This window comes from Equus asinus, chromosome 13 (assembly GCF_041296235.1).
Source record: "Equus asinus isolate D_3611 breed Donkey chromosome 13, EquAss-T2T_v2, whole genome shotgun sequence".
Lineage (NCBI taxonomy): Eukaryota > Metazoa > Chordata > Mammalia > Perissodactyla > Equidae > Equus > Equus asinus.
Window position 1 is genome coordinate 21,609,099 of NC_091802.1, and position 21,092 is coordinate 21,630,190.

The following is a 21,092-nucleotide window of genomic DNA, read 5'->3' on the forward strand; positions in this document are numbered from 1 at the left end:
CCGCTGAGAAGTGGAATGGGCGAACTTAAGCGCTGCGCCACTGGGCCGGCCCCGTCAGCCCTCAATCTTAAAGTGATGAGAGTGGATGGAGGATAGAAAGACACTGTACAAGTAAAAAGGAAAATTGATATCTAGGTTATTTTTCAGCAAATACATTCAATATTGGTAACTATTCATTCCAGTGCATTAGAGGCAATATTTACTGATCTTCCTTGACCTAGAAACAACATGCGCAATATCTTATATCTCTAAAATTCTCTAGTTTCATGGCATTGTGGTCAAGAGTGAGGGCTCTGGAGACAGACTGTCTAGGTTGGAATACCAGCTCCATCACTTGTGCAAGTTACTGAACAAGTCTCGCCTTTGTTTCCTCATCTATCAAATGGGGATAACAAGAATTACCTACATTAGAGGGTTGGTGTGAGAATTGAATGAGTTATAAGACTTTAAAAACTTAAAATACTGTCTGGCACATAGTAAGCACTCAATCATTATTGTCATTATTTATATTTGTGCACTGGTGTCCATCCTTAGTCATCAAAACTCATTGGGTGAGCCCCTCTTCTATGCCAGGCACAGTGACAGATACTTCACTCACTAAGACAAATCACCCATCATCCTCGCCCCCAAGAGCTTACAGTGAGAGTAGAAAGAAAAAGACTTGGTTGTTAACTGAATCAGATTCAGCGAGTCCATGAACTTAGATGAGAAAAAAAGTTAATCTTTATATTAACCTCTAACTGAAATTTAGCATTTCCTTTAACTGTTAATATAGGTGACAAATCACAGTAGTGTAAGCAGTGCCCATGGCTTTGTTTCCAAGAGAAATCATAGATATTTCCACATCAAATTACAGTTTTTGCAAGTGTCTCAAAATGTTATTTCCCTCATCACTACTTTGAAATTATGATAGTTAACAGACTGACCTGCCACTAGATCTTACTGAGTACCTTCAAAAGGAAGCACATATAATACTACATAACAACTATTTTTTGCTATTTTGGTAATGATACTTTATTATAATTGGTTTCCTTTATAATCCAATAAATTTTATATTTGTGCATTTTTTAAAAAAAGGGGTCCGTAGGCTACATCAGACTGCCAAAGGGGTCCGTGGCATGAGAAAGGTTAACAAAAGTCTGTGTAAAGCAAAGTGGGAGCACTAAGGAACTAGACAAAGAGTGCACAATAGGAAGGAACACAAAATTTTTTTTTTGGCAAGAGAAACCAGGTCATCCTCATTTTTTAAAACAAACAGAACATCAACTTGATAATTTGGTTCTGACTGCAAAAGTGTATAGAAATTAGAGTTAAAAAACCTGGGTTCAAGTCACAGCTCTGTAGCTAAAGTGAACAAGTCAGTTAACCTCTCTGAGCCTATTTTCTCGTCTATAAAATGAAAATAACACCAGTTTCATAGGATCATTATGAAAAAGTGAGATAATATACATAAAAGCATGTTGATTGTTATAAAGGTTAAAATATTGCTATTCTTCTTTCCTTGCACACACATCTGGTCCTGTGCTAGGAAATATAAAAGAAATGGACAATGGCCTTTGCTTTTTAGGAGTTTACCAATTGCAGATATGGCATGAAGGCGAAAACAAACAAAACCCTAAAAAGCAATTCAAATTCAGTGTGAGGTAGGGGACTAAACATATATGAGTCATTGACAGTCAATTGGCTGTCCTAGGTCTCAAAGAACAGTTGCGATGCCAAACAGAAAAAACACACAAAATAAATAAGCTGGCCACAGAACGGACCAACCTTGAGATGATCTGTAAACGTTTTACCTATAGAACAAAATCTGCTTAAGAATATAATGTAACCAAGATAACCGCTGAATTAATTCTAACTTGTCTAAGGTAACATGAGGTTTTTTTTTTTTTGAGTGTTTTACGTAACATTCTAGATGTTAAAGGGGAATAGTGAGAATGTGTTTCTATGTCTCTCCCATAGCATGGGTGGTTTTGATTCTCACTGCCAGTACTGTACATTAAAACTATGCTCATGCTGAAGCCTAGAACATTATCACAGCGTTCTTAAGGAAAATGCCCTTTAAGAACATCTCAACTCCCTTCGCTTCATTTCTCTGTTCATCAAAGATTTATGATAACCTGTGACTTGGTCTTTTTCTCTGCTTGTACCTATCCCCCACCCTCCCCTCCAAAAGGGAGAACCTTGCATAAACGATGAAGACTGGTAATTTTGCCAGTTATATTTACTGTTAATTAATAAATTAGCATTCTGGTTTATAACTTGATATTTTGTGATTTGCTTAGTGTGATTTAATTCTCCAGATCCTGACAGAATTGATGAAACTTCATGTTCTAACCCACTAAAGCTAAAGATGAGCAGTTTACCAAGATCTAAAACCCACAAGCCTCTGTGGGGTGGCATTAATCATAGAAAGCTTATCTCAGAAATCTAAAAAAGAAAAAAAAAAACCTCTTTTTGGTGGTGGGGGAATTAAAAAATAAGAGCACAGAATAGTATAATAAACAAGAGAGCATTCTAAACTTTTTGTCTGACTAAAAATATAGGCTGTATTTAAAAATCAGCAACAGGTATACCCAGTTTCAGATGTGTTCCCGAAATGCCAAATTTTATATCAAACGCATCATTTGTAGAGCTCACTTTCTTAAGTAGCAAATGCTTTGATAAAATCAGTACTTCGGATATTTAAGTAACCATTCCAAAGATACTGGTTTTATAAACAACTTGAAGAATCATTCCAAAGATACTTATTTTGTAAACAGTGTTTTGAAGTTAACTATAAAGGACCCAGGCAGACATTTGAAAAATGTAATTGAAAGTATGAAATAGTTCTGTGTTTACAGATTGGGATTTTTGAAGATAATGTTTCATTTTAATGTAATATAAGATCACACATTTGAACTGGAAGAACATCCTTAGAGATCATCTTGTCCAACCTGAAATTCAAATCTTTAAGGGTATTAGCTCCACTCCAACCCAGAAGACTGAATCGGGCCTATGCATCTATCTTTTTAGGCAAGACCCGCAAAACACCGGGTTCCCTCGCAAGTTTTCCAGCGCGGAATGCATAGGTTCTCAACAGGGCGCACGTATTTCTAAGAAATCATCCCATTCACCCCTCTGTCCACTCCTATGGTGTCTGGGGGCGGCGGGAGCGATCAAATATCCAGGTTTTGATTCCAACACGTTGAGAAACCGCCTCTCTCAGTAAGGATCCTGAAGCCTTCACAGCACCTACAGAAAATAGTTTTCCTCGTCTTACAGGACATTCCGGTCACATATAAATCGCTCCCTTTGGTGGAGCCCAGTCGCGTCCGAGAGCAGCCGCTGCAACCCCTTGGCTGCCCCCAGTTCTCTCAAGGGCTTTGCTGGGTGGGATTCGGCCATGGGCGGCTTGAGGCACGTGGTGCCGAGGGGACAGGGGGCGCGATCTCTGCCCCGGGAGCCCCTCATACGAGAAGCGACCTGACCAAGCCCTAGGCAGGGCCGTTCCTGGCAAGTTAGAGACTCGATGATCGGTAATGGATTTCAGTTCACTTAACAGGCCCCTCGCTCCCAGTCCCGCAGAGGCCCGCCTCTCTTCAGGGGTCCTGTACCCCCCTGGGGGCGGTGACTGACGACGCTCAGAAGGCGAGAAACGGCTCCCTAAGCCGCTCGCCGGGTCCCTCTCTCCCCACAATGCACCGGGGCCAGCAGGAAGGCCGCTCCGACCCCTAATTTTCCCGCGAATTCAGTTCAAAGAGGCGGCCGGGCCCGCGATCGGCAGCGCGCACGGGCCAACCAAGCCGCGCCTCCGCGAGAAGCGCCTCCGCGTGACTGACGGGGGAATCCGCGGGCCAACGGGCTGGGCGGCCGGGCGGCGCGCGCTCCCGCCGGCCAATCAGAACGCCGGGCGGGGGAAGTGGGCGGAGCGAGGCCAGGCTAGGGTGAGCGGCCTCCGGAGCGGAGCGGGGCTCTCAGGAGGAGACACTTTTTTTTTCCTCCCTCCTTCCCTCCTCTCCTCCTCCCTTCCCTTCCCCTCTCCTCCCCTCTCTCCTCCTTCCCCCCTCGGTCCGCCGGAGCCTGCTGGGGCGAGCGGTTGGTAGAGCAGGCGCTTACTCTCCGGGGCCGCCCGGCGGGTAGCTGGCGGGGGGAGGAGGCAGGAACCGCGATGGCGCCTCAGAAGCACGGCGGTGGGGGAGGGGGCGGCTCGGGGCCCAGCGCGGGGTCCGGGGGAGGCGGCTTCGGGGGTTCGGCGGCGGTGGCGGCGGCGACGGCGTCGGGCGGCAAATCCGGCGGCGGGGGCTGCGGAGGCGGCGGCAGTTACTCGGCCTCCTCCTCCTCCTCCGCGGCGGCAGCGGCGGGGGCAGCGGTGTTACCGGTGAAGAAGCCGAAAATGGAGCACGTCCAGGCTGACCACGAGCTTTTCCTCCAGGCCTTTGAGAGTGAGTGTGTCTGAGGCTCCGAGGGCAGGCATCCCCGCTCTCCCAGCATTGGGGGGCCGGGACACGCGTGCTGGGCCCCCCTGCCTCGTCGGGAGTCGACTTGATTTGGGAGTGGAGGGAGCAATGGAGGGGGCTGTCCCCCTTCGGGGATTGCGGCTCCAGGGGGCCCGAAGGCTGTGGCCGTTGGGGGAGGTGGAATCGGGGATCCAGGTGAGGTTCTTGACTCCCCGAAGGTTTACGCCGGAGGGTAGGCAGTGGGGCCCCACGCTAGGAGCAGGCGTCTTTGAGATGGGGAGGGTACAGTCGGGCTGTGGATCCGTACGGTTAGACCCGCAGTCAGATCCTGAGACCAGTTCTTGCTTTCTTTCCTGCCTTTCGCACTCGAAAAGTCCAAGGGTTTGGGTTGTCGGTTTTGAGGAGCAAAATGAAGCCTGCGAAGACACGAGTGCAGTGAAATCGACCAAATTGTCATTGGTCTGAAACGTCTTCGCACCAACTTGGTGCTGCACGTTAACATGGCACCTTGGGATGCTTTAAACCCTTCAGAGCTATCCCCCCATTTCATGGATGCGTAGGGACAGGTAGAGTTCAAGCATCTTCTTCTCTCGAGACGATCTCGGAATTCTGCCGGTGTACTACTACTTAATTCTGGAACGTTTTCTTATGTCAATTTCTGTTTTTAAGGTCTGTTTCCAGGGCAAAACTACAACTTAATTTGGAATGGGGGGCAAGGTGTCGGGAAACAAACAATAGAATTTATAAAAATCATGGCTATGAATAATCTCAGCTGTTCTTTAGTTAATATTATGTCGTGATTGTTCTGCTTTTTTGCCTTTTTGTGGATGTTATAATTGGATGATCTCTGATAGCTAAAGATCTTAGAGAAACTTGAATAAACTCGGCTCCGCTGCCGAATGTCTTTATTTACAATTTTACCATAGCATATGTTAAGGGCATGGTATCAGCTGTGCTTGGAAAGACATATTACATTGTTTAATACCCTTCTTTCATTCTCTGTAGTTAGTGCTTCATGAAATTCTAATTGGAGTTTAATATAGGGAATTTCAGTTTTCGTTGAAACCTATTGAACCTGCTCGAGAGAGATTCACGTTATTCTTACTTTTGCTTAATATACTTAAAAAAATCTAGAGAGGCTTTAAATTGGAAATATGGTGGAGAACTGAAACACAGCGATGACAATAAACATATGTGTTTTATACTTCTGAAACATCTCATCTCCTTTTACTGTATTTGAAACCAAAAACTAAACTAACTGAAGATTAAGTGGAAATTTAAAAAATTCTTTCTAAATGTTATGAGAAGACAAATCCTCCAAGAAAGTTTTAGCTGCTTTGCTTTCTGATGAGTCTACCTTGGAGAAGTGAACTGTCAGTAAGAGCTAGATTTGGTCACAAAACAACTTCTTTTCTAATATCTTAGTTTCTGAAAAGTTTAAATGCTTTGATGTGTTTGCCAGTATCGTTATATTTAGTTTATTTTGATACTGGTTTGTTTAAAGAAACGTTATACTAATAGATCATTAATGTAACTGGTCTTATGGTATTTGTAAATAAAATATTTTCTATCTGTAATCTAAGTCCTTTATAACAAGTTAAGTTTTAACTAAATTCAGCTTTAAAAAAACTTTAAGAATCTGTTGGTTACTTTAAAAATTTATGTTGAGGTAGTAGTTACGTATTGAGGTAATATTTACGTTGAGCAAAATAGATAAAGAACTAGAAATATGCACTGAAAATTTTAGCTATAATTTGTGCCTCAAATTTCTTTCCATGTTAACTGACTTTCATACCTGTTTTAGGACATCTAGGAAATGGCTGTATTCCCTTTTGGCTGCCTACCATACAAATTTTTTAAAAGACCACTTAAAAAGTGAAAATTTCTTTTTGTTGTTTGGCATCAATCGCTAGCACCTTTGCTGAATCCAACTACCTCATTTCAGCTACTTTTTGGACGGAGATGGGTTATAAGTAGTTTAAATTAGCTGAATTAAATGAATATAACTACTACTCTTCAATTCTGCAGACAGACTAGTCTAGAAAGTAGCTACCTTAGAAATGTAAGGCTTAAGGATAAGATTGTAAAGAACCTTAAATTTAAAATAAATGTAGATGCGTTTTGTGAATGTATGGTATAGATTGAATGTCTTTTGATCTTACTGTGTGTAGTAATTTTTTTGATGTAAATATTTAGTTTAGGATTTCCATAACATGATTGGTTTATATTGGTTATAACACGGGCTGGGTTGGTATTTTCTTGACAACTTAAGTAATAAGTAAATTTAGATAATGTTTGGATTTTGTTTCTTGTTACCTAGAACCAACACAGATCTATAGATTTCTTCGAACTCGAAATCTTATAGCGGTAAGTAATCAACAAAATTCATCAATATTTTTTTTCTTAGAATTTCCCCTATTTCATCTTAATATTTTTAAACTTTTTTTTATAGCCAATATTTTTGCACAGAACTCTTACTTACATGTCTCACCGAAACTCCAGAACAAACATCAAAAGGTACGTTTTATTAATCTTATTTCAAGTTGATCAAACCGTGTTAAAGTTTTGTTTTAAAGTACTATTTCCAATTAAAGATTAAATGTGAAAACTGAACTGAAAGAGGGACTGGTTGAATAGGTTGCAGGATGATTTTTCATAGTATCATTTTTGTAAATCCCAATTTATTACCAGTTTTTTGCTAATAGAAATGATTTAGTAGTGAAGTGAATGAAGTGATTTTCCTAACAAATGTTTTTACTTTGTGCTACTACTTATTTTTGAGTTTGATGAAAGTTGAGGATTTAAATATTTACTAAAGGGCTCAGGCATACTATCTTTGATACATAAATTTAACAGTTAATGTTTAAATATTTCTTAAATTTTCTGACAATAAAGAATTTGCTTCTATAATGATAGGTTCAGAAAGTCTCATTTTATATCTTTGGTGATGTTCTTACTAAAGGGGAAATACTTTTGAAGTCAATAGGATGAATGTCCTTAGAAACAAGAAGTCTTAATCATCTAGTCTTAAGGTGGAGTCTGGAGGTGTCCGGCAGAGCTTAATTTGCTTTGTAACATTACTGTTTAATTATATAAGATTATGGAATGTTAGTTTCTCATCCTGTGTGCAATTTTGTTTATTGAGCATATCAAGTGAGCAACTTAAAATAGGAGAGAGCATCTACTAAGCATTTAGTGTTGTTATAGTCTTGACTTGGTAAAACCATTAAACTATCTCAGTAGACTTTGAAACTAAACTCCTTTGGAGATGCCTACTGGTTGCTAAGTAAGCATCATGTTTTCTATACCAAGACATAGTTTATCTTTGTAGTTATATCTAGGTGTATTTTGAAGGATTGAAATATTAAAACTATTTTTCTTTTGGTAATCTTTCTGAATCAAGAGAGAGAAAGAGAGAAAGTACAAGCCAGCAAACATTGAATTTAATAGGGAAAACTTGCCAAGTGTCTAAATAACTAGGAAGAAAGTGATGGATTCGGCAACAGAATTAAATTTGTTAGGTCTTTACCTGTCTACTCTGTTGTTTGATCCATGCCAGGGTTCAGCAAACTTTTTCTGTAAAGGGCCAGATAGTAAATATTTTAGGCTTTGTGATCCAGGAGGCGGAATCAAGGATATTAGGTAGGATGTAGGTACTTATACAAAAAGAGAGAAAACAAATGTCCACAAATGTTTTGTTGATGTAATTCAAAATATACTAATTGGGTACAATGTTTTGTAATACAGGCCTACTGGTGAGAAGTGTGGGATTTTTAAATTTTTTCAGGGTGGAGGGAGGTAACATTTAGCTTAATTGAGGTTTAGAGTTAATGTTCTGTATTATCAAATCAATTGCAAATATTTATCTGTGAAAACCATTATTAGCTCATGGGCTGTGCAGAAACAGACAGTAGATTGGATTTGGCACATGGTCCATAGTTTGCTGGCCTCTGATTTATTCTGCAAAAATAGGAGAATTTGGTTAAGTAGTAGTAAACTTTTCCTTTAGTATTTTTAATATGGAAGATCAGTTGAGTTACCATCTAAGATGTTTTTAATTTAAAAGTGATTTTAATTTAAAAGGGATTGAATTTTTTCAAACTAAATTTGAGTTAATCCATAAATGGATAAAAAATATATACATTAAAAATCTAAGTTCATCATTTTCCTGTCATGTTTGTTTATTAGATTATTTGACTGTCTCATTGTGGGATGCGTTTCTGTTGTCTGCTAATGGGTGGAGGCAACTTTAAGAGCTTGGTAGTAGAAACTAATTTTCTTAATTTATTGCCCTTTCTGTAAAAAAAAATGTCTTTTGGGGGAGTTTTGAAGCAATTTACCAGCCAAAAAACATGAATTCTACTTAGTTTATTTCCATACAAAAATGCATTAGGGGGGCAGGCCCTGGTGGTGCAGCGGTTAAGTTTGCACGCTCCACTTTGGCAGCCCGGGGTTTGCCAGTGCGGGTTCCGGGTGTGGATCTACGCCTGGCTTATCAAGCCATGCTGTGGCAGGCGTCCCATGTGTGAACTAGAGGAAGATGGACACGGATGTTAGCTCAGGGCCACTCTTCCTCAGCAAAACGAGGAAAATTGGTGGCAGATGTTAACTCAGGACTCATCCTCCTCCTCAAAAAATATGCATTAGGAATCACTTAATTCTTTTGTAATGTACGTGGGTATAGAAGACATTGTGACTAATTTTTTAACAAATTAATACGACATATTATATCTTCAAGTGAGTGCTGTCCTTTTCAAAGTAGTTGGTGACTTTGGAAGGTGGTGAATTTAGCCCAGTGATTGTGGTCTTTGCTCAGAATGTTTTTGAAACTCCTTTTTTGACTCTTAGAATGACATAATATCCATTGTTGGAATAAACGTATCATTCCCTTTGAAGTCATACACTCGGTTGTAATATTAATTCTGGTATATTTGTTAAGCTCGCCTTGTACTTTAGACTCACTTGATAGAGGTATTCAGACTCTATAGGCTAACACTACACTGACACACTGGAAATACTGGTGAGGAGAAGGGCATCTTTTATTAAATTCATTTTACTAGGTTTCATGTAAGCTGTTTCTGAATCCTCCCAAGAAAATTTCAGAAATATTCTCCTTTTTGATGACCTTTTGATAACTATTTCCTTTGTTAAATCTGAACTTCAGTGGCAGTATCTTTCTAAAGAACCAGAAATATTTGGTGTTGGAAGGTAGGGCTGCTTTTGCATAGTTGCTTATGTGGTTTGTTTTGTTTTTTCCTAAGAAAGGCTGAGTTGCCCTTATGATCTTACCTATTTCAAATGGTTGTTAATACTTAATTCTCCTATGCACTTCTCCTATGCACGACTGTGTAATGTTGGAAGAGATGAACCTTGTGACATACAGTCTTAACCTTTCTTCCTGCAGACAGGATTTCTTCTTAATTATTACCTAAAGATAAACATATTATTCTTAAAAGTTTCCAGTAACTTTGCTCCTCAGTAGTACATTTCAGTAGTTATACTGAAAAGTTATTTGTAATTAGCCTAAAAGAATCCCACATTTTTCTTCTTTCTTCTCTCTTATCTGTGGAGATTGAAAAAATATTGCCATCCTCATAAAGTACTTCTTACTATGCTCTATTGGATGAAATTTTAATATTTAAGTTTTCAGTAACTAAAGGTAAGGAGAGAAGCTTTTTTTAAAAAGATCTTTTGTTAATGGAGGCTATTTATTCACCTGAAATACAGATTGTATCGATTCCACTCTTCCTATCAGTATTTTACTGCAATATATTTACATTAACATTTCTCTGCCGAGAATTTTTATGATAGTAGTTGAGTATAATCGTTGTTTTTGAGGAATGAGAATTTTTATGATAGTAGTTGAGTATAATTGTTGTTTTTGAGGAATGAGCATATTAGTAATTTCTAGTATCTGAATTCAAGCTTTACAGAATAATGCAGGATACCTTAAGTTTTTCCAAGTCCTAAATTTGAAGAGTATATTTGAATATAAAGAGAAATATTTGTTTCCAATTAACAAATATATATGGGTCTAGATTTGTAGCCCCTATCTCAAGGTCACATATAATAGACCACCTTAAGAACTAAGATGAGGCTTGTTTGAGAACCCGTTCATTCTTAAATTGCTTGGGGGTGTTATTCTTAAGTTTCTATTTTATGGAAAAATTGCTTTTTTCTCTTAAACTTGTCACATTAAAAGCTAGTAATTTTATTATGATTTGATGGGTATGTCCCCTGTACTTCAAAATTTTTGATGATGGTGAAAAACAACCATCTCTTTAATAAGACATATCATTTAACTTGAACTATCGCTAACATCTTGGAGGATGTTTAATTAACTTCAGATATGTTTTATAGAATCTCCATTTTTATGTGATAGTGCTAGCGCATATTTGTCAGGTTACTTAATAGAACTATGACTGTTTCAAACATACATAATTTGCATTTCTTTGGTTCAGTCCAACAGATGCTTGAATACCTACTAAATATAAGGCACTATGCCAGGTACTAGGTGGCTTTCCTTGGAGAAAAGCAGTCTCTGCCCTTCAGGACCTTATAATCTAGTAGGAGAAAGAGTATTTATGCAGGTTTCACATTTAGGAGGCAAAATGTCAAAAGAAATATAAACCAAGTGCCCTAGGTAAGGAGAATCTCTCTGGTTTGGGAATAATTACAAAAGGTTTCTTGGAAAAGTTAGCATTTGAGTTGGGACTTGAAGGCTTGTCTGCTGTATTATAACATACACTGTCTCAAAAGTATTCATTGTTATGGCTAACCATCCATAATTTATCTTATTAAAAATAATCAAAATCAGATTTCCAACTTGCCTATTGTAGTGACAATAAAGTGTAATCTGTTTGTTTTTCCCAGTTGAGAAGTGATTATTTTGTTTATCTGTTTCTTCCAGGAAAACATTTAAAGTTGATGATATGTTATCAAAAGTAGAGAAAATGAAAGGAGAGCAAGAATCTCATAGGTAAGATAACCTATCAGTGTACATTAAGTGGCATATTTGAGGAAAGAGGAAAAATTATAGTGATCATTTCCCTAGTGATCACCTCAATATTGTAAGGAGGTAGAAGGAACCTTAGAGGTCAGTTGGTCCAAATTCATACACAAATCAGGAATTACTTCATCTATAGCATCCCTGGCAGAGAATCCTTAAGCTTTGTCTTAAATAACCTCCAATGCTGGGAACTCACTCTTTTCTACGACAGTTGTGTTCATTATTGTTTATCTCTATTACCAGTTTACTTGCATTTTGAGTCAAACTTTCTGTAACTTCTACAGTTAGTGTTAATTCTATACTTCATCTAAGGAGGGCTGGAGACTCATATTTATGGTTTACTTACTGTTTGCTAGGTGCTATGCCAGGTGCTTCACAACATCACATCTCTTCTAAGTAGTCATCTTCACATCTGAGAGAGGCTCTCTTTTTTTCCATTGTATCCTTTCCCCTTTTTACGTCTTTCAGGCAAAATATTCCTAACTTTATTTTATATTTGAAATACATTTATCACATGATAGTTTCAGAAACTGGACCCTTTGGACAGAGTCTGCTTATTATATGTTTTCAAATGTGGTACCCAGAACTAGTCCCTACATGTTCTGACTAGCCTAATATCTGCCTAGGCTAGACAGTATGCTTGCATTTGTTCTTTTATATGTAAACTAAAGAAAGTTGAATACTATTCTAAAGAGAAACAGGAATTTGAGTGGTATTTGTTTACTCGTTGACTACTTTTAGGGAGAATGCAGAACTAAAAGTACTAGATTTTTTAAAAATAGAGTTGGAAAAATTGCCACAATGCATTTTTCTTTTTCTCTTAAAGTTTTAAGTCATATCTTACCAATTTAGATAAGATAGACGCTGACTTTAATGATGCTTCATTTATGGTTTCTCGTTATAGTGACCTGGTATAAGATGTCATTTTTGCAGTTGCTGCTGATATTTTAAGTTTGGTTTTTGGAATTATGTTATTTTGTTGCTTGAATTGTAAAATCACATTTTTTAATTTTATATCTTGCAACCTTGTAGGACTGTAATTTATGTTTTCATATCCAGGCAATTCTTACTTGTAAATAAGCTTTGATAGTCCATTCTAGCAGCTGGTAACCGAAATCTTTACCTTAATCTATCTATTACTGCCCAAAGAGTGCTTATAATATAGGACCGAGAATATTCTCGCTGCATGCATACTTTCTTCTTTGCTTGAATTTCTATTTCAGATCTTTGTCTGGTCGCCTATGCTGGACAGAGCTTGTGGGATCCTCAGGGCCTTTTTTACTTAAAGTGTAAGGTGTAGTCAGAGCCTGATCTGACCTCCTTGTTTCTTTTCTCCTAAATACATTAATAGTTTGCCCTCCAGGTCTTTCAGGGTTCATGTAAAAAGGAGGAATGAACCAAGAAGAAGAAAACTTGACTCTTTACTTCATCTTCCCCATCAACGGTCTACCTTCATCACTGCTAAACCCTATTACTCTCTCATTTTGACATTGGCTTTGGTAAATATTAGAGAGCTTCGCTTAGAGTGTGTGTTGTGAGGGAGATAGATTATGCTGGGCAGTTCTCTGAAAAATCGCTCGCCCAATAATTTTGTTCCTTTTGACCCAGTGGGTTCAACGGCTAGGCCAGGCTATAACAGAGGTGTTGTTAACCAGTGCACAGAAACATCAGAGGGTTGCATAGAATTCCTGCTTGTAATTTTGAAAAACAACTTTTTCAATCTTTAGGATCCATCTGGGAGCAGTGAGTTGACTATTTCAACCCCCCAAGATGTTTTTTTTGTTTTTATTTGACAGACCTAACTGTATGTTGGAGCTGACCATGCTTAATACCCACCAAGGCACTTGAGGCCCAGGTGGTATTGAGTTACTGTGCTGGATGCTTCAGCCCCTAAGATCTTTATGAATGTCTCAGTGTTGTTCCCAGAGTCACTAAAATGAATTGGGAAATTGCTTCATTTTAAGTTTACCCCCAAGGCCCTATATTATTAAATTACTTCAGTGTATTTCTCACCTCAGATTATGCATAATCCTTTTGTTCTACTAAACTTATCACATAGGATTGTAAGAAGTTCCCTAGACACTGGTATGTTATGCTAGCTCCATAAAACTTTGCTTGTAAAATCTGTGGTCTAATTCTCTTACAAGAGAACAAAATAAATCTTTGTTGTTCCATAACATTAATTAGTAAAAATTAAAATCTTAAATCATATACAAAAATGTCTCTCTCTTACATCTATATTTTTATTCTGTACCATCTCAGACATAGAAATCTTGTTCAGTTTAATTGGATCCTGGATCTGTTCAACAGCGGTAGTTTGGGAGTCTTCCAGTAGAACTCAAGTTCATTCAGCACTTCCACAGTTGTAATGTCTCCACTCCCAAACCCAATGTATTTCATTCTTCAAAGTTCCAGGGGAATATCAAGACACACAAAAATACCATAGTACAACAGCCCAAAAGTTAGAACAATCAAATGCCTGACCTTTTATGACATTTGTAGTGACTTATAAACCAAACCAAATTCCTAGCATTATCTGTGCAAAATGAAGTTGATGTTCCAGGATCTTTTATGTATTTTATACTCTAGATCTACAGTTACCTTACTAGTCACAGATAATGGCAGAAACTTAGCAGCAGAAGTAGCCGATAGAAAAAAGAAACACATGGGACATTTCATGGTTTTTACTTCTTTAAGGCCTCATTCAGTTCACAACAGTAGACCAGAATTGTCATTTGTAACCTTAAAAGTCAGTAATAAAGCCCACCATCTGTGAAGATTCTTTCTTTTCTCGAAGAATGGCTTCTGAAAGTGCCATAGCAATTAGCAAATTTTAGAAATTCATAGTGGTCGCACCTCTAGTCTCCAGGTTCTTCCTGATGTTTCTCCTTGCTTTTGTGGTGTGATTATGTTTATTTAAAACATCTTTATTTTCTTTTTAGAATGTCTGATATTATGCCTTATATCAACTATCTTCTCCAGCTCTTGTTTCTGGCACTCTAATTTATTGTGGGTTTTGATCAAGTACTATATGACTTATTGGAATAAATCTCTGGTCTTTCTGTAGTTTTCCATCGTAGCAGGATCCCAGGGGTCTCTTGTGCTATTAATCCTACCAATTTTGGAATTCTCTAGTCATAAGTCCTGACTTCTAAAAAGTACATCTTCATTGACTGAAAGGTAGCATGAAAAGATTTCCAAATTGGAGTTGCTTCCAAAAGTATTTCCTGGGGCCAAGTGAAAATCAAAATATGTCCTCTCTCTTCTCCTTAATCATCTTCCAGTCCTGGTCTGCTGTTAATAGCTGGAGAAATCCCCTGAAAGATACCTGAAGTAGAACTTTTACTAGGGATATATTTAAGCTTGTATTTTTAGTAGGTTCATAGGGTAAAGTGCCTTTCATCACTTGTTGTTGTTGTTGTTGTTGTTGTTATAACCTAAGCTTTTGAATTAGTAATCTTCCTTTTCTAAGCATCTTTTTGTACTATAACAAGGTCTGGATCTTTTTTTTTCTGGGATTCCCATTTCCTTAGTGTATCATGTCCCAGACACTATACTAAGTCCTGGGGGATATAATGGTGAGCAAAACAGATGAAGACCCTGCCTTATAGAGCTTATTGGCATTTAGGGAACAAAGATGTACTTGTATAATAAATATAATTATAAAATAAGTGCTGGGAAAGAAAAGTATAGGCAAACTATGAGTGTGTAAAGCAGGAGAACCAGCTCTTGTTTGCGGTGTTGGATTTGGGAATAGTGATGATCAGGAGAGAGTTTCTCTGAAGAAATGAGCTGAGATTTGAAACATGAATATAGGAGTAAAATGGGGTGAGAGGGTGAGCAGATAGGTAATTCTAGATAAAGGGAATATTATTCATATGTCATTTGAGGCCAAAGTAGCAGACGAGACAAGAGTAGGGAGAGTGGCATTAGATGAGCAGATGGCCTTGGCCAGATAAAGCAGAGCCTTGTAGGCTATTTTAGAATGTTGGTCTTTATCCTAAGAAAGCCATATGTTATTTTAAATAGATATAGTCCCTTAATGATGTTTCCCTACCCCTCTCTTTTGTAGACTTACCTGCATTTTTAAAACTTCAGGTTGCTTCCTAAGTTGATTGTGTCTTTTCCAACATTAATAACATTTGATGTCTTGCTCCTCTTTTCTTCCTCTTTTTTTAACAATCCTGTCTTGACTATGTTTTGAACTTGTTTTCGGATCATCATTTTTCATGGCTTTAGTTCCTGTTTCAGAACCTGGGCCATACATTTCTTTTTACATTCCTACTCCTGAAGGTGCCTTGTGAATTGCCACTGAGCATATCTGGTTCTTAAAATCTAAGTGTTTAAGAACAAATTTTTTTTAACGTGCCTCCTTGTATAATCTTTGGGTTTACAGTAATTTCTTTATGTTTTGTCTGCAGAACTTCTGGGAGGTTATTCATTTATGTGTAATGAACTTCCTCCTCTCGTTTGACTTTGCTTCTCACTAGAAAGTGTTCCCATCCTTGTATCTGAACCTCAAAAGAGACACTGGATTCTAGAATAATGGGCTTGATGTAATCACCAGTTCTCAGCTTTATGCATCATAGCGTTAAAAGAAGAGTTGAGTCCCATCTAACAATATAGATGCCAAATAGTGTGTGGTCAAACTTGTCCTGTTTTGAGGTAATACAGCCGTGACCCTAGTGAAGCCTTAGACCTATCACTGTCAGATTGATGTGTACAAATTAGAGGCACTAATCTTGGTCTCTTTCTAGCATAGAAATTTTGGTCTTTCTGTGGGATCTGGCTGTTCTTAAAGTTTGAGTTTCCTATGGGAATTTCATCTCAAAATGTTAGTCCATTTTGAATTCAAATTTACTTAACGTCATTCTGCAGACTGCTTTAGAATTGTCAGTTGTTTGTGCTTGGAATCTTATCCCAAAGTTTCAAATTCCCTGTCTAGTTTCCTAATGCCATATTTCCTGCTTCCTCAGAAGATGCAGATAGGGAACACATCAGAAAGATGAATCGAATCTTTACCTGATAGCTTATCCTGATCATCTAAGTGAGATCCTGTACAGCTTAAAACCAAATAGGCCTCACCAATTCTACATGTGTCTTTTCCTTCCCTTCTTCTGATCCAGCTTAACCAACTAAGATGTGGATACCGTAGCCACAAGAGAGGGAAGAGGGTAAATCAGGAAGGGAAAGAAGACTGCCCTTTTTCCTTGGATGAAGCCACCTATGAGAAGGGATCAACTAGGCTTCATTGTTACATTTTATTCTAGGTACCTATCACAGTGTTTACTTTTAGGAGGGGAAGGAGGAAGGGAAATTGCGCATAGCAAATCACAAGTTATTTTTTAAGTTGATTAATTGAAATTTGGAATTCCTTTTATCTAAGAAACTGTTATAATGATGGCTGAATGTGCTTGCTACCTCATTTAACTTAGAATTTACCATTTAAAACTGTGTCTCAAACCGTCTGTGGTGAAGGACCTTTTTGTTTTTAATTTCTAATCTTTTATAGATGGCTGCTTTTATAAATATACTGATCACATGCTTGGATGTTATGGCACTGTTAAGTTTCTGTAAAAGTTTTTAAATTTTATTCTCAATTTCTTTCCTTGTTGTAGAATGGTAACAGTTTCCCCAGTGACCTCACTTTGCAGACCACGGTTTGAATAACACTAATTCAAAATATTCTTGTGGGGGCTGGCCCAGTGGCGTAGTAGTTAAGTTCGCACACTGTGCTTTGGCGGCCTGTGGTTTGCTGCTTTTGGGTCCTGTGTGCGGACCTACACACTGTTCATCAAGCCGTGCTATGGCAGCATGCCAAATAGAAGAACTAGAAGGACTTACAACTATGATATACAACTATGTGCTGGGGCTTGGGGAGAAAAAAAAAAAAGAGGAAGATTGGCAACAGATGTTAGCTCAGGGACAGTCTTCCTCACCAAAAAAATAAATAAATAAAAGAAAGTAAAATATTTTTGTGATTGGATCAATGCAAGATGTTTCTGTCATTTTAAAGTTGGAAGTTAGAATCACATTTCCCACTAAAAACAATGTAAATAATACTTTAAGTACTATAGGTCATGATCCCTGACTTTAAAAATCTTGTTATTTTAGGAAGACATCCTTATCTTATGAAAAGTATTTGTTGAGTGCCTTTCTGTAAGACACTGCTGGGTGCTAGGGTTACAATAAAAAGATTGTCAAAAGAGAATGTATGTGAAAAAATAGTGACAAAAAAGTGGTAAATACAAGTGCTTATAAAAGAAATTAAGCTCTGGGCTGACTGGGGGTGGGGTCTTTGTAGAAGAGAGAGGGAATACTCTGATGGCTACTTTATTCTTTTATGCAAGACTCACACTCTTGAGAGAGTGTATTTCCTCATTTTGTAGCTATCAGGTCTCAGCTAATAACTGGAGCCAGAACTTAAACTTGGATTTTTTGTCTCTATTTTATTATTCTTTTGTATTTGCCTATATAACGCTTTAGTGGAAATAAAAAGAAATGAGAGCCATATTATAGACAGCTGTAAGACAAAAGATTTGGCAGTTGGGGATTCATTAGAAAATTTAGACAAAGGAATGATACATACAAAGTGGTATTTTAAGAAAATTAACCTGGCTTTAGTATGTAGGTTTAACTGAAGCAACTAAGAATAGCATAGATTGGTTGTGACTGATGGATTATTGTCTAACGTGGAAATTATAGAATATTTTCTCTGTCTTTCAGTTATGTTTTGGAGTTTTGCTAATTCTGCTTTGTAAGGTGATGTTTATGGAACTGTTTTTACAGGAAAATGCTAGTTATTTTTTAGTAAAATGGTGTGTACATTTTGTAGATGGGGTGTAGATGGTGGATATACTTTTTAAAAATCACTTTGGTTATAATTAACATTCAATAAAATACACCCACCTTAAATATATAGTTTGAGTTGTGACAGATGTATACACTTGCATAACCATAACCACAATCAAGATATAGAACATTTCTATCACCTTGAAAAATTCCTTTGGGCCCCTTTACGGTTGATCCTATTAATGTACTTTTTTTTTGAGGTATGAATTATATACAGTCACATTCACTCTTGTTGGTCTATAGTTCTGAGTTTTGACAAATGCAGACAGACAGGTAACAACCACTGCAATCAAGATAAAGAGCCCTAAAAATTCCCTCATGCCCGTTTTATAGTCGGTCCTCCTACTCCTCACTCCCGATGTATTTTAAAAATGTTTCTGATTCATGTCAGAAAGTGAGTAATATACATAAATTACCTGTTTTCAAAAATCCCATTGTATACCACTTTTATTTTGTTGACACAAGTTATAGTTGTTATTAGTTTTCCCCTCATGTTTATGCTTTCTAATTCTGCTTGGACTCTTAGACTTCTATCCTTCCATAGCCATTTTGTCCTCCACTGATATCCTAGCATACTTTTCTTAGTACTGTTCTAGAAATACCCTTTGAGACCCCTACCTTATAGTTTTTTAGCATACAGTTTCGTGGCTTACCTCACTAAGCAGATAGAGACATCCTCACATCTTCTGTTGAAATATCTCTAAGAAAAAGAGGCGCCCCAGGGAAAGTTATAAGGCTCACCTCTTTATAATATGTCCTCATTTGCAGTCATTACTTGCTCCTTAATACTCTCTTGCCTCAATGTCTTTACATAACTCTTTCCCCTCTGATTATAAGAATGCCTAGATTGTCACCATCATTTTGAAAAAAACAAAAACATGCCCTTTATTGATCCTTATTGCCCTTTAACTACTATTTACTTTCATTCTTTACACTAATAAATTTCTCGAGTAAGGGATCAGTACTACTTCCCCTTTCCCAACATCTGGTCTCTGTGGCCCTCTGTAATCTGGAGCCTGTATCACACAACAGAAGCTGTGTTCTGGAAAGTTACAAATGGCTCCTGATCAACAAAGAGATTGCTCTCTTTTGTAGTTTAAACGTACTACAAATGCCTGTTGATATTTCTGTTTAGTCTTTCCCATCTTAATAGTTTTTCCATTGTTAGTAGATATTTTTCAAAACAAAAGGGTCATTATAGTTTATTATTTCTTTTTTCTTTTGCGTTGCTTCTAAAACTAAAAGTGAAAATGACATGTTGAAACAGTAAATTACAAATCTATAGCAGATTTGTAATTGTGTATTTCATCCCTAATTGAAGTAGAAAGTGATAGTTCTGCATCATTTGTCAGGAGGTTGAATCTCCATAGCTTTAAAATCTTTAAACACTTTTGCATGGGTTCAGCTACCCGTATGAAAATTTCCGTTTTGAGGGGTGGGAAGGGAAGCCTGTCCTCATTAGAACACTGAAGCACAGCAAATTCTCTTGCCTCTCATTCGGGGTTTGTTTTTTTCTGCCTTATTCCTTTGGTGTTTTTGTTTTTATTTTTGTATTTTGTGAGTTTTTGTTTTTATGTGTATAGACACATTATTTTGGATGTCATACATCATACTTAATAGGGAAAGCATGGAGCCATGGGCTTAAATAGAGTTAAGAATAAGAAAATCAAATATTTATAAGTTAGCTGAAGTAGCTTTGATTTCAATGTTATATTTTAAAGTCTAGGCTGTTTTTATTATGCAGCATTAAAGTGATAAAATTTTTTGTTTGTTTTGTTTAGCTTGTCAGCTCATCTGCAGCTTACATTTACTGGTTTCTTCCACAAAAATGGTATGTACTTAAAAATAAACAAATTAGCATTCTAACAACAAAACACCTTTGTGAGTGTAAACTCTTAATTTTTTGTGTGTTTAAATTTATAAAATTATACTTTAAATGGAAAAGATGTTAATTCTGATCATTATTTCTCTTTAGTTGACCTCAACGATTTCAGTTATTTCTTTGTGTGGTCAGTAGTGAGATATAGAGGATGTAACTTACAATTCTTTAAACTTTAAAAGTAGTAGTTCTGGGCCAGCCCAGTGGCACAGTGGTTAAGTGCACACGTTCCACTTTGGCGGCCTGAGGTTTGCCAGTTCAGATCCCCAGTACGGACATGGCACCACATGGCATGCCATGCTGTGGTAGGCGTTTCACATATATAAAGTAGAGGAAGATGGGCATAGATGTTACCTCAGGGCCAGTCCTCCTCAGCAAAAAGAGAAGGATTGGCAGTAGTTAGCTCAGGGCTAATCTTCCTCCAAAAAAAAGTAGTAGTAGTTCTTAAATTGTTGTCCGTGTAGAAACATTTTGACGGTTTGTTTAAAATACGTATACCTGAACCCTACAATAGACTCAGATCTATTAGGGTTTTGGTGGAGCTTAGGAGCCTATATTTTAGTAAGGCCCTAAGATAATTCAGAAGTAGGTTGTCTGAGGAACAAATGTTAAGAAACTAGGTGTTAAAAGCTTTTAAAATTTCTAGGCCGGCCCTATACGTAAGCTCTTGTTCGTAGCCTGGTTTCCTTGCTGCTTTCCTGGTATCCATTTAAATTCTAACTAGATTTTGAAATTGTTAAATTAATCACTGCTGTGTGTGATCATTCTTGAAGGTGAATGTCAGCTTCATCTGGCTCATATCTAAATAGATGAAATTCCAGCTCTTATCTCTAAACAATACTTTTTGGGGCTCTAAGTGTTGCTATTTAAAAAAAGCTGTATAACATTATCTTACCCAACTCAGAGCCATCATCTT

General features: G+C 37.6%; 1 protein-coding gene across 2 annotated transcripts in view; it reads left to right on the top strand.

The window, feature by feature from the left end:
* Positions 1–3,904: 3,904 nt before the first annotated feature.
* Positions 3,905–21,092, top strand: part of SUZ12 (SUZ12 polycomb repressive complex 2 subunit) — a 40,364-nt gene continuing 23,176 nt past the window's right edge. Inside the window, exons 1-5 of one of the 2 annotated variants that reach the window (XM_014862153.3) lie at positions 3,905–4,421; positions 6,757–6,803; positions 6,889–6,953; positions 11,347–11,415; positions 20,079–20,128. In XM_014862153.3, coding sequence (XP_014717639.2) covers positions 4,148–4,421; positions 6,757–6,803; positions 6,889–6,953; positions 11,347–11,415; positions 20,079–20,128 — 505 coding nt within the window. In that variant the 5' untranslated portion in view covers positions 3,905–4,147. The remainder of the gene's footprint in view (positions 4,422–6,756; positions 6,804–6,888; positions 6,954–11,346; positions 11,416–20,078; positions 20,129–21,092) is intronic. The other variant, XM_044745051.2, reaches the window with a different exon arrangement.